Source organism: Cariama cristata, unplaced genomic scaffold, assembly GCF_000690535.1.
Source record: "Cariama cristata isolate BGI_N322 unplaced genomic scaffold, ASM69053v1 scaffold3614, whole genome shotgun sequence".
NCBI lineage: Eukaryota > Metazoa > Chordata > Aves > Cariamiformes > Cariamidae > Cariama > Cariama cristata.
In genome coordinates this window covers 95,531-107,784 of record NW_009612218.1, presented here as the reverse complement: position 1 = coordinate 107,784, position 12,254 = coordinate 95,531, and the positions used below count along the sequence as shown (strand labels likewise).

General features: G+C 39.9%; 1 protein-coding gene across 1 annotated transcript in view; it reads left to right on the top strand.

Moving 5' to 3' along the window:
* LOC104160406 (protocadherin-15-like) overlaps positions 1 to 12,254 on the top strand; it is a gene marked incomplete at both ends in the record, with an annotated part of 110,959 nt that overhangs the window by 3,366 nt on the left and 95,339 nt on the right. The window contains 2 exons of the mRNA XM_009698519.1: positions 1,230 to 1,385; positions 11,802 to 11,921. Of these exons, the coding sequence (XP_009696821.1) occupies positions 1,230 to 1,385; positions 11,802 to 11,921 (276 nt within the window). The remainder of the gene's footprint in view (positions 1 to 1,229; positions 1,386 to 11,801; positions 11,922 to 12,254) is intronic.

Below are 12,254 nucleotides of genomic sequence, written 5' to 3'. Positions count from 1 at the left end.
TAGGGAAGAATAGATATTTCATGTAAGATCTCAAAGCCCCCTTCTTTCCCCAAGTCTGACTCTTTACAGACTGGATTAGTACCAAAGTCCAAAGGGTAAAGCAAGCCATATGGTTCTAGCTAAACTGGAAAAAAGTCAATCAATCAAAGAGATGGTAGCATTTAGGAGTGAAAGCATAATTATATAGATACGTAATTACGGTATAATTGTAAGTCTCAGAATCTCAGTACAAAAACCTGCGTGCATTTGCTGCACAGAATAATATGGCATAGGCATCTTTAAATTACGTTTTTGAGTTGTTTATTCTCTGGAAGAATTTGAGATTAATAAATACGGAATATTTTCATTTCGTTCCTTCCCATGCTTTCTCGCTCTCTGCTGAGTGTTAGAAACAAAACCAAAATGGACTTGCTGTCAATATTTTACATGCCAGACTGTTGCTTCAAATATGTAAATTGAGACTTGCTGTGCTGGGAGCAGTGTGACGGGAAGTCCTGCTGGAATGCCCTGTTTCCATAGCAGTCTCTCTGAATGTCCATTTCAACCAAAGGTGCCTTTTCCTTTATTCTTAGAATTGTTTTATTAACTCAGGTAAGTAGTAGTAGCCTTTCCACCTTAAGTTTCTTTACCCATTCATCAAGTTTGGGAGTTATTTGTGTTTGAATATTACGATGTTCACTGGGCTAAAAACAACAGGACTCTGGATTGTCCACGCTTAAAGGTGACCAAGTTGTTTCTAAGTTACTTGGTAAATGTAAGTGGTAGCGTATTGAATTTGTTTCTGACTTGACCTTTCAATTCCAATATTAATAAACCAAAGGTTAAAATGTGTGACATTTTCTAGGTATCTTTCAATAATCAGATGATGTTCAAAAGATGTGGTGTTTCGTGGGTTTGTTTTGGTTTGGTTCTGTTGTTGCCGTTCTCAGGGGGAGTGTGAAGGGCTAATCGTGCTGCGGATTTTTATTTCTGCGTTAGCGCATACAGCTGGCAAAGCGCGGTCTGCAAAATACAGCTTTGAGGTATGTAGGTCTACTTGAAATATCGCCAGCGTGAGTTGTAGTCAGGACACTCTCCCAGAAGTTTTTTAATCCAGACATAAAGTCAAACGTAACCCAGGCAGTCTGATGGAGCTATAAGCGAACCTGAGCAATATTAAACATCCGTCAAAATGTAACTATTAGTTCAAATTTTGACTACGTATTATAAAAATGTATTTTTGCTTACAGCCGCCGATGTCCATTCAGTCCATTGTGGTGCAAGTCCAGTGTGTTAACAAAAAGGTTGGCACCATTATCAACCACGAAGTACGGATTGTGGTGAGAGACAGGAACGATAACTCGCCTCAGTTCCAGCAGCAGCGATACTATGTGGCGGTAAATGAGGTCAGAACCGCTTACCTTTTTTCTCTTTTGTATGGTGTCATTGCTTAATGCCAGCTTTCAGTTGTTTCACTTCTCATTTGAAAACCTGGTTAAATTCAGTTGTTTTAAAATCCCTTATGTTTGTGTCACTTCAGAAGAACACAGCACAGACAGTATACTTTTCGTTTTAGCATGTGAGCTGTTCTTCCTTTTTCTTACTGAATACGAAGAGAAGCACACTTTTCATCAGGATGCTTGTAATATTGCAAAGACAGTGGAATCTGAAGCGATGTCTCAATGAGCGAGGCATTGATTTCCGTTAAATTTACAAAATGTTTTACTGCATTATGCAGTTGCATCACCAAACCTGGAAGTAAAACAAATGTATTTATGAAAAACAAATGTAAAGCAAATAGTTCAAAAGGTTTTGTTAGCAGTATTGAAGCTTGGCAAAGTGCGGTGTTGGTTTATTGCTGTTTCTCTTTATGAAATGATATCTGTGAATGGAATTTTTTTGCTTTATGTTTGGTTTGGTTTTTTTTTTAATGGAATAGAGAGCTGTGGTTTGGACTTTTCCATATTATTTGAAGGACAAATTTTATTCTTTCTTGAGCTGGTACAACTTCATTTCACTTTACAGTTAAGTTTTTTATTCTATTAGGGATTGAATAATCTGCTAATAACCAGTACAAAAGATCTGTGTTTTCAGTAAGTTAATATCCTGGGGCTTTAGTAATAAGAAGTGGGAGTGGGAACTTACATGCAGAAGTAGAAATGTCCAGACTGAAACTAAGAGGAGAATGGAAAGGTGGGTTTGTCTTCAGCAGGTAAAGCTGTCGAAAATTACAGTTGCCTTTAAGAAAATAAAGCTGTTAAGTATGAAGTGTGCATTGTGTCCCTGTTGGGGTTTGGTTTTGGGCAGGTTTTTTCTGTGAAAGAGCATGACTGTTCCCATGTTGTTTGATTTTAGTAGAATTGATTGACCGTTTCAAAAAAAAAATTTGTAGTTTTGTGTGTTTAGGAGATTCCGCTTCTATGTGTGTCTGCATATTGTTATGATCACTACATTACTGTAAGTGACCAAATGTGTAGTGATGTGCAGGACATCTCAGAGGCCCCAGGGAGAGCTGGTTGATGAATTTAGGCCTAATAAGCTGAAAGGATGGAGGAAAAAAAACAAACCCCACGCGTTAGTTTTGAGTAGGGATCTGAAGTTGAGATAGGGATATACAGGTGTTTCAAACTTACTGGTCTCCTGACTGGTCACACTTTTTAAATTGAGATAGTTTCCCTTCAGAAAAATTTTTGACGCTCCATCTGCCGATGTTTCTTACCACCAGAATTTGGAGGTCACAAAATACCATCTGTACGAGTACCGGTAAAGTCCTCTCTATGCCTTTAAATTGCTTTCAAGTTGGCCTTCACATTGTAATTGTAATTTCTATGTTTCTGCAGACCGGTTGCGGAAATGCTTCTGGTCTTGAGTAAAGGCAGCATAAGCATTAGTCTGAAGTGCCGGTATGGGCTTTGGAGCAGATCCCAAATCACCTCCAAGACCCACATAATTTTTGCACTAAAGCTGAAAGCAGGTAGTGTGTCAATGCTGTAATACTAAGGAAGCAAGGATTTTCCGTAATTAGAAAGAAGTCTTAAAGACAGAGTGGAAAATACACCATTTAAAATTATTTATAATCAGAAATTTAGCAGTGTTCCAAGTATGTACAGTCATTTATTTGCATTATTATTGGGCAAAATGCAATGTTGCTCTTTCCACCAGTTTCAGTACTGATTTAATTAGCTTCTTTGTTTCATTTTATCACTGTTACGCTTATAGCTTCTGACATGGCACCACTGTGCCCTTCAGCAGTACCCAGTGGGTTAATGCTCTCATTAATTAACCAAAAAAAAGTTCACAAAGCATCTCAGACTTTCTCAAAGGTTTTAGTGAGTGATTACATTTTTTAATGATAGTTTATTCTGCTAGTAATTGGCACTGCCTCTAGTGAATTTAACTACAGGAATGCACTAGAATGAGGCTTTTGTGGTTATTTTTTGATTGCCTCTGGTCTTTTGTTTTTGTTTGCTTGTAAACTAAAAAGTACAGTCATTTTTCTTACATAGTAGCATAAAGCAAATCCAAGGACAAGTAGATTTTATTATTTACAGCTACCATCCATGTTGGCATCACAACTATTTCTGATTTTTTCTAGCCAGGAAATTTCATCTGTGTCAATTTTGAGGACTGACTTGTTCAGGTGCTTTGCAGGGTTGTACTTGGCAGTTTCCGCTATCAGCTGCCATGCCTCTCTCTGGCTGTCCTGCGTGGGACGAAGAACACGCGCACTGTGGCTTTATAACCATACGGTAGTCCACTGGTGCTTGCACGAAACCTTAGGTGGGCTTCCCACACGTACTATTTAATCTGTCTGCACATACACAGCAAGTGTTGGATTTACAACTCCTGTGCTAAGCAGCTTGACAGTGTGTGTGGGCTTCGTTAGGTGTAATAGCTCCCAAAAGCATCTTGCTTCCTGTATACACCTACGGGAAGGAAATCCTGGGCAACTGTCTCAGCTTGCAAGTACCCCAAAATGGTTGTTTTAGGGAGTAAAGGGCTAAGATTTTCCCAAGTAGTCAAAATTGTTGTCTAATTATTGGCATCTGTAATGTGAGACAAATAACTGTAGCTAGATTTTACTTCGTTAGGTAGTTTTTTAGTTTCAGAAATGTCAAGGGGTACAGTTATATTTTGGAGAAATAGAGTGGTTTTTATGTCAAGTATTCTTTATATTTGAGCTCTCTGCAATGTATTAAAATTAATTTGTAAAAGAAGCTAACTGTAATACCAGCATATGTCCTAGTTTCACATGTGCCTCTTCCATTCGCACATAAAAAGACATGGTTTAAAACTAAGCCTGTATTTTTCTGAAAGACTTAGAATGTGATGGATTTGGCGGGGTAGTGTCTGTTTTGGTTTATACTGAAAGGTATCTCAATTTTTACGCTTGATTGGTTAGAAAAGGAGGATGTCTGTATTGAGTTAGACTAAAAGCTCCCCTAAACCAGTGGATTTTCTCTTGTCAATGACCCTTGCAGGTGCTCACGGAAGAGCCTACGGATTGGGAAACATGAAGTGGTGCTTTCCCAATGAGCTCACCCAAGCTCTGGTCAATTGTAGCTGTAAAATATGTTAGAACAAAGGCAGTGTATGTAATAGCTCTTGACCAATTTTTTTCTTTCCCGGTTGCTTGTGAACATTTATGGATTAAAATTCTTATTACAAGAAATATTGACTAATCTCTATCAAACTTTCCCATGTTGTCACAGGCACAGAAGTTGCATGGATGTAAATTCAGAAATACCATGGTCGCATTTACTTGATTTTTCAAAACCATCCTTCAGTTTCAGGAGTAGAAAATTTGATCATTAACACCTATTTGCTGATGCCTCAGTATTTCTGAGTGGTAATACTCCTTTCAGTCTCCCTTCTCCTACCTCTAAGTTCCTCCTCAAGCGCATGCGCATGAGGAAAGCAAACTCCATGCCTTAAGGCAAACTTCCCAAATCCTTCCAAATATGTGCACATACTAATCTGGTAACTATGTGGTGTTTCTTAGGAAGATTCGTGGTTCCTCACGACCTCAAGGTGTTGTATAGCCTTTTCTCATTGTGTCGTGTCTCATCTCAGGCACTGAGATGAGAAATACCATAATTTCTCACTCTACTGCCTCAAATATCTTCATCTGGATCCTAAGAATCTTGAGAAAACTCCATACATAGTGTCTGTAGAATTTGCATCATATTGTCAAATAATCCTTAGGTATTGAAGTGTTCTGTTCTGTCGTTCACACACTTGGATATATGGAAAACTCCTGGGTAAGGTGATCCAAACTTAAAAAGTGCAGAGAAATTAATGTTCCCCTCCAGCGCATGCGTGGTTTGAAAATGTGTCTTTTGCATCAAGTATAAAAATTATCTTTACATGTTTATTGAAGAAATACTTTTTTCAGGAGAATCTTAATTATTCTGTTAAAAGGATGGACTTCTCATAGGTAGCCGCAGTATGATGGTTCTCTCATACTTGTTTGTGTTGATGGAGCCTGTGATGTTTGACTTGGTGGCTTAGCTTTGAGGGGTGGTGCCAGTATTCATCTTAAGTTGCAGTCAAAATTGGCTTTCAAGTTTAGCTTCTCACTATGTGCTTTTCAAGCAGAGTGTTATTATCTGAGCATTTATAAATGAAATAGCTCATTAGAGTTAGTCAATAGGAAAAAACCCACCCTGCTTTTTTGGGGGGAAAGGAAACACCCTACACATGTATGTGTGTATGTATATATTTGTGAACACTTGTGTGTGTAATTATGTATGTATAAATAGACTCCTTTCTCTCTGGCCCTCAACAGTCATAGCGTGGAACTAACACAGACACAAAATAGCCATCTGCTTGAAATTAACTGGTGTTTTGTGCATAAGCTGTAGTCAAGAAAATGAGGTTGTGATTAAACTATTGACTTTTTATAATGGTCTGGGTTATGAAACGGATTTGGGACATAATACAGACGACTCCTCAGTAGTACTGTTCCGACATGTGAAGTAACTAAGCTGATCATCATTCTTGGGCTGCTGGTACTGCGTGTAGCACGCCACACAGTCTGTGCACAACCTAGGTCAGAAACAGGCTCTTTTCCTTCATGTCATGACTGGCGCAGTGCTACTGCCCTGTAAAAAGTGTGGGATTTTGGGCTTTGGTCTCTGTTTTGGTCTTTTTCCTTTCTTCCCCACCCCCCTCCCCTTATTTTTTTTTTTTCTTCTTTTCTGCTTGCACATCCATGCTTGTGAGGCTGGGACCGCTGTCTTAGTCCCCAGCAGGCTCCAGCATCACTGAGCACAGCACCAGCGCGGAAGCCCTTTACAGGGGTGCTACCCTGTAGGGTACCCTTTCGGAGCAAGTTTCCTGTTTCCCTTTTCCCTTTCTAATGCTTTTTCAAGACAAAGAATGTGCGAGTGTCTCAGCTGAAAGCAAATCCCACTGCTATCCACAGCATTATGAACCTGCTCGTGAAAGTAAAAATGAGTTAAGGTTGATGCTAACATTTTAATGATAATTAGAACTGCTCTGCAGGGTTATTTCCTTTGTTTTGTGTGTTAGATATTTTTATTTATATGAAAAGGTCACATCATTACTCATTTAGAAGAAAATACTGACGAAATGGCATTAGCCTGGGGCTAAATTTGACCATGCGTATTAGTGACTTAAAGATACGAGTTAGTGCAGTACATGAAAACAAAGTTCTATAGTTAGGTGGAAATTCAGAGGAATTACGCAACTCGGTTAATGTCCTACAGGCAAAACTATAGTATTGCCACAAGGGTTTTAAATACATGTAACTTAACATAGGGAGTAGAAACTAAAACCTTGTAGTGCCAAAGCACAATTGTGGTTTTCTATGTTTTGTGTTAAACACAACTTACCTTCACAAATATTATCTCGGCAAAATAGAACTCTAATTCTGCATTGCTGGGGTTTTAGAAGACCGCCTTTTTTTGTATTGGTTTTTCACATGAGCCTTACCTGTGTCCTACAGAGATGTTGGTAAGCTCAGGAGCATTTAATAACAGGTTTTGTTTGGAAATGATAGTAGAGTTGTTCAAATAGTGTTTGAAGTCAATATTACTTTATTATACATGAACTTACAGCTGCTTGTAAACCAAAATTTTAGAGTTGTTTTTTAGTTTGGGTTTGTTTTCGCCCCCTTAAGTTGGCAGAGATGGGAATCCTTTGCAAAATGAGTGTGTTTCTTGAACTTCAGTCATCTTAAAACTTTGTCTTTGAGCTGTTGAGAACTATAACTTGTGCTGAATTTTTGGTTCTTCTAGTGTAATTATTCATATCTTTTTCCTTGTGGTATTGAAATAATCTCTGCAGGTAGACATCATCAAAAGAATATTAGCTCAGAATGATTACCTGTTAATCTTTCTTTGCTCTGCTGTTTGGGGCCACTGTGAAAAATTATTCATTTTTAACTTTGTAAATAGGCAATAATAGGAAAATTTATTTTAAAAATGTTTTATGGAAGTGTTGAATGTTCCTGTCTGCATCTAGCCTTCTAATAGACATAAATCATGTTGAACGAAATTTTTAAGCATTGCAGCTATTGACTGTGGAAGAGTAAGATTTATTGTGTGCATTTCCTCTCTATTTGTTTAATTGCATTCTTTTGAAATCTTACTTGTTTCTTGTCATCGTGGTTCTTTTTCACCACATTGAATTCCCACAGAGATGATTATCCTCAGACTGTCACTAACACTCATACAATTTTTTCTTTGCAGTTCTTAGCATTTTATCTTGCATAACGTAAGACACTCAGCGTGGTCAAACAGTTTCTTACATAACTTCAATCCCTTTCTGTAGGAAATACTAAAGTTTAATACAGAGAAATGAAATTCCGCTCCAAGGTATCCTCTGAAGTAGGCATGTCTAATGGGAAGGAGATGAGTCAGGCTGTAGAGATAGTTCAGGCAACAATTTCTGGAGCCATTTTTGGGTCCTTCTGAAAGGCAGCAAAACAAAGGAGCCGGGAACTCCTCCGTAGACATATTTCCAGCTCCCTCATCTCCCAGAGGTCTTGGCGGTGGAAGATTTTCCAGAGAACGAATAGAGTTGGAAACTGTGGAAAAATGGGTCTTGTGCAGAATCCCTCTGCTACAGGTTGACATAGCAATGGGGTGGGGTGCTTTGAGCTCTAGGCAAGCCTTTACTGTCTGGAGAGTGTGTGCATCTACTAAAGGATGAATTTGATCACTGGTTTGAGAAATTACGTGTATTATATAGTGTATATAATACAAAATCATCTCGACGTTCTGCTTTTCGCCAGCGCCAAACATCTGATTAGCTGGTTTGTTCTACTTGCGCGCACACACGTATTCAAATGGCATGCCCGTTTTATGTCTGTGTGAGATCAAACCCAGTCTTTCAGCCTGTCAGAGAGCCCTCACAAATTGTGGGTAAAAGTGATATTGCTGGCTAACGGTAAATCATCGCAATGTTGAGACCTCAGTGTAAAAATCCTGTGTAGCTTTGAATGCCGGGTGCCTCTCTCCAATGGTTAGAAGTGGAGTTTGAGACATGTAGTTAAGAGCTCATCTGAATTTTTCCAAAGGCTGCAGTAATCTCTAACGTGAGATCCTGGGCAGATCGGAAAGTTGAGTGAAATGAGGGAGTGGCAGGGGATATTTTTTTAGTGTCCTTTCAAATATCATTTGTATTGCATAAAGGAAAACATAGATAAAATAGAAACCTGCGTATTGGGTTCATGAAGGTCGGCACATCTGCAGTCAGTTATTTTGTATGTAATACTCTAAATCAAGACTTTAGCTTTCAGCTTTTAAGAGTATGCAGTTGTAATTCTAGTGTTTACTGCTATTTCATTTTTACAACTGTCTCCTTTGTTGTCACTTAATGATGTGCTTTACAGTGCTGGAGCCTTTTTATGTTAGTCATCATTTATCTGCACCCCGATACAGCTGCCGTTGATGAAACAGAGCAAGTAACTATTGCCGAGCAGAGCTGCTGGCTGAATTCAATGGAAACTAAGCATTTACGTGCTTCTGAAAAGCAACACAACTCTTAGCACCTTCCAGCTGTGAGCACTTTTTCGGGTCCAGCCCTTCCTCAACCTCTCGGCAGCCGTGGAGGTACCTGGTTAGGGCAGCCTCATCCTCTGGGATGTCGTGCTGGAGCTCTGCCATCTCCCTTTGCCGGACATGGCGTTACAGCGTCCGGCTAATGGGAGCGATACAAAACACCTCCTTGGGTGTCTGTCAGCTCTTGGGCTGTTCCAATGTGACAGGATTTTTTTAAAATAGAGGTCTGTCGTTTGATTTCCAGTGGTAACTTCTCCCTCTCCTGAGAGCGTGCCGGTGTTACAGCCGCCTGCGGGTGTTGGGCAGGGAGCACTCCTTTGCAGCCAGTGCTGAGAAACGTGTAGGCAGGTTAACGGAGCAGCGTAGTTAATGAGTGTGGGGTTTGACGGCGTGTTCCCTGCCCCGCTTTCCAGCCTACTACACACGTGATGCCTTCAAAGCTGCTCCTCTCTGCTTTGGGAGCACCGAGGCTTTTTTCTGTTTTGACAGCAGAAGCATGGGAGATTTCTGTCACGTGCCAACCCCTGACAAGCCAGCACAGTGCCCGACTCTTTCCACTAATGAGACTGTATGGTTTAACCGATGATTAACTGGTTAAATTATTTCATTTAGTGTTGTACTGGATGTCTGTGCCCAGGTAGGAGCTGAGGGTCTCTGTGAGGAGAGGCTGGGGCTTGTGGGCCGGTTCCCGCCGGTTCCCGCCGGTTCCGAGGGCCCCAGCGCAGGGCACAGCCCAGCCCCTCAGCCAGGCCGATGGCTCCTCAGGGAAACGGATTTAAGAAAGGAGAAAATGGCGTGCGGCAGCGAGGAGTGAGGAAAAAATTGTGAGGAGAGGAGCCAGGAGGGAAGCTGAGGCTTGGGAAAAGGAGTGGGATAGAGGAAGGTGCTGTTTTGTCTTCGTTTGTCACCATCCAAATGTATTTTTAATTGACAGTATGTTAAATTAATTTTTCCCCAAGTCGAGGCTGCTCTGCCTGTGAGAGTAATGGGTAAGTGATCTCCCTGTCTCGACCCTCGATCGTGTTTATCTGATTTTCCTTCCCTGTGCTGTTGAGGAGAGGGCTGAGAGGACACCTGGGTGGGGGTTTGGTGGCTGGCCAAGGGCAGCCCACCATTAGTGGGGAAAAAACCCCTACAAACTCTCCTGTAAATTTTCCAAATTGATTTTCAGGTTGCTTTCGTCTTCTGTCCCCTTACAAAAACATGAGAAAGCCCCGTTTCCCCTGCACATGCACTTTGTCATTAACCAGTAAGTTACCTTCCTTGATTTATGACAATTAACTCAGATTTTATACTGTCAGGCGAGGCTCATGTTTCTGAGGTGATTGTTCTCCTGAATTCTTAAAAGGCTGCTGCTGTACCAGAGGTACAAGGCAGAGACTCTCTGCGAGGTAATTATCTCACAATTAGTGGGCACGAGGGGACAGTCAGCTTCCTTACACCCACACGTGACACTGCTACCTGTACCAATGGTAAGCAAGTCAAGTTTGTAGCAAAACACAAACATGCATAGTTACTGTGGCACAAGTGTTAGATAAAGTGAATAAGTATTGTAAATTAAGCCCTACCTCTTTTATAATAAAAAAAAGGCTTTAAATTGGTGGTTTTTATTTCAAAGATCTGGTATTTTCAGTCCTGAAAATATTTCTCAGGGAACTCTATCAGCCATTAAACTCTTAAAGTAATTAACAGCTTTATGAATAAAACGCAACCAGGAGCTATGACTATAGGAGGAAACGGGCAGTTAATTATTTGCTTTATGGTGTGAACTACAAAATATGAAAGTGAAATAACATCCACATTTGCAACAGATATTTGAATGACTTTTCGTCCTTTGCCACCACCTTTTTGCAACAATTCAAACCTTTTTAGACCCTGTAGGTTTAAAGATTTGCAACAAGGTAATGTAAAATTTGGAGGAGAGACAAGGAATCAGTGGGTCTCTGAATTCAAGGGCCAAAAACTTGGGCGTGATGAGAGCAGCAGCAGGAAGCATGGCTAGAATCAATGGCTATGTTGAATCCAGAACTGTTTGTTCATTTGTTCTTTCTCTTTCGGGTTGATTACTCACAAAGTTTTCTGAATATTAAAATTCAGAAATGATGACTCCCAAGAAGTCGGTTGGACTTCTGTCCTTGATCTCAATGGGTCTTGATTTCATGCTATTTATCTATGCTAGGATAATTATAAATTGATTCATTGTCAAAATATAATTTTGTGGGTATTCAGTTGCTGCCAACAAAATATTGGAGAAACAACATCATTCTTGTGTTTGTTTAAAACCATAAAGCTCTGTCGGTGTCTGTATTTTGCATGCAATAGTATTTATCTGGCGCTATTCACATTGTCATGAAGAAGCTGTTAAATAAGTCGTGTTTACTTTTGCAGCTCATCTTTATTTTCCTTCCTGAGTCTGAAAAAGTAGCTTTTTTAAAAAAATCTATTTATATTTATTTCATTATTTCTTTCAGTTTTAAGGCTTTTTCTTTTTCATCTTCATCACAATACAGGTGGGGTTCTGTCCTGATGCAGACAACCTATGGAATGAAAATAGAAATTGGTTTCACTCTCTATGTGACACTTGGTATCAGAGTGGAGTCTTGAGTAGTTTGTGACTAGAGAGTTGGTTGTACATACGAGGTTCCAGGCCAAATTAAGGGGAAGAGAGAATGTCAACCTTGCGTTGTGGACCAGAGTGATGGGAGCAGGCAGGAGACTTTGCAAAGAGTTCTTTAGTAGTTTCTTGTATACCTTAAGGTTTTACTGGGTATCTGTTTGTCTCTGTTCTTGCAGTTGACTCCAGTTGGAACAACCATCTTTACAGGATTTTCTGGAAACAATGGTGCTACTGACATTGATGATGGTCCAAATGGCCAGATAGAATACGTCATCCAGTACAATCCTAATGACAAGGTAAATAAGTAAATTTAGCCTTTTTTTTTGTTTGGGGTGTGTGTGTGTGTGTGTGTGTGTGTATATGTACACACATACACACACCTTGAAGCAGTAAATGAACAAGATGATGCTGTTGGACTTCATAAAGAAATGCTTTTTTTCATGATGTAGAATATCCTCTCTGCCTCTGAGCCTTCCTTACCCTGTAAACACAGCTGAATTTACCTTCCCTTTCCTTGCCATGCTGTTAGCAACTGGATTCCTTCAGTATCAATCATTAATAATCACCTGTCTTCTCTAGTGTCATTCACATAATTAATCTTGGTTTTGGCATGCCTTTTCAGTCCGTGA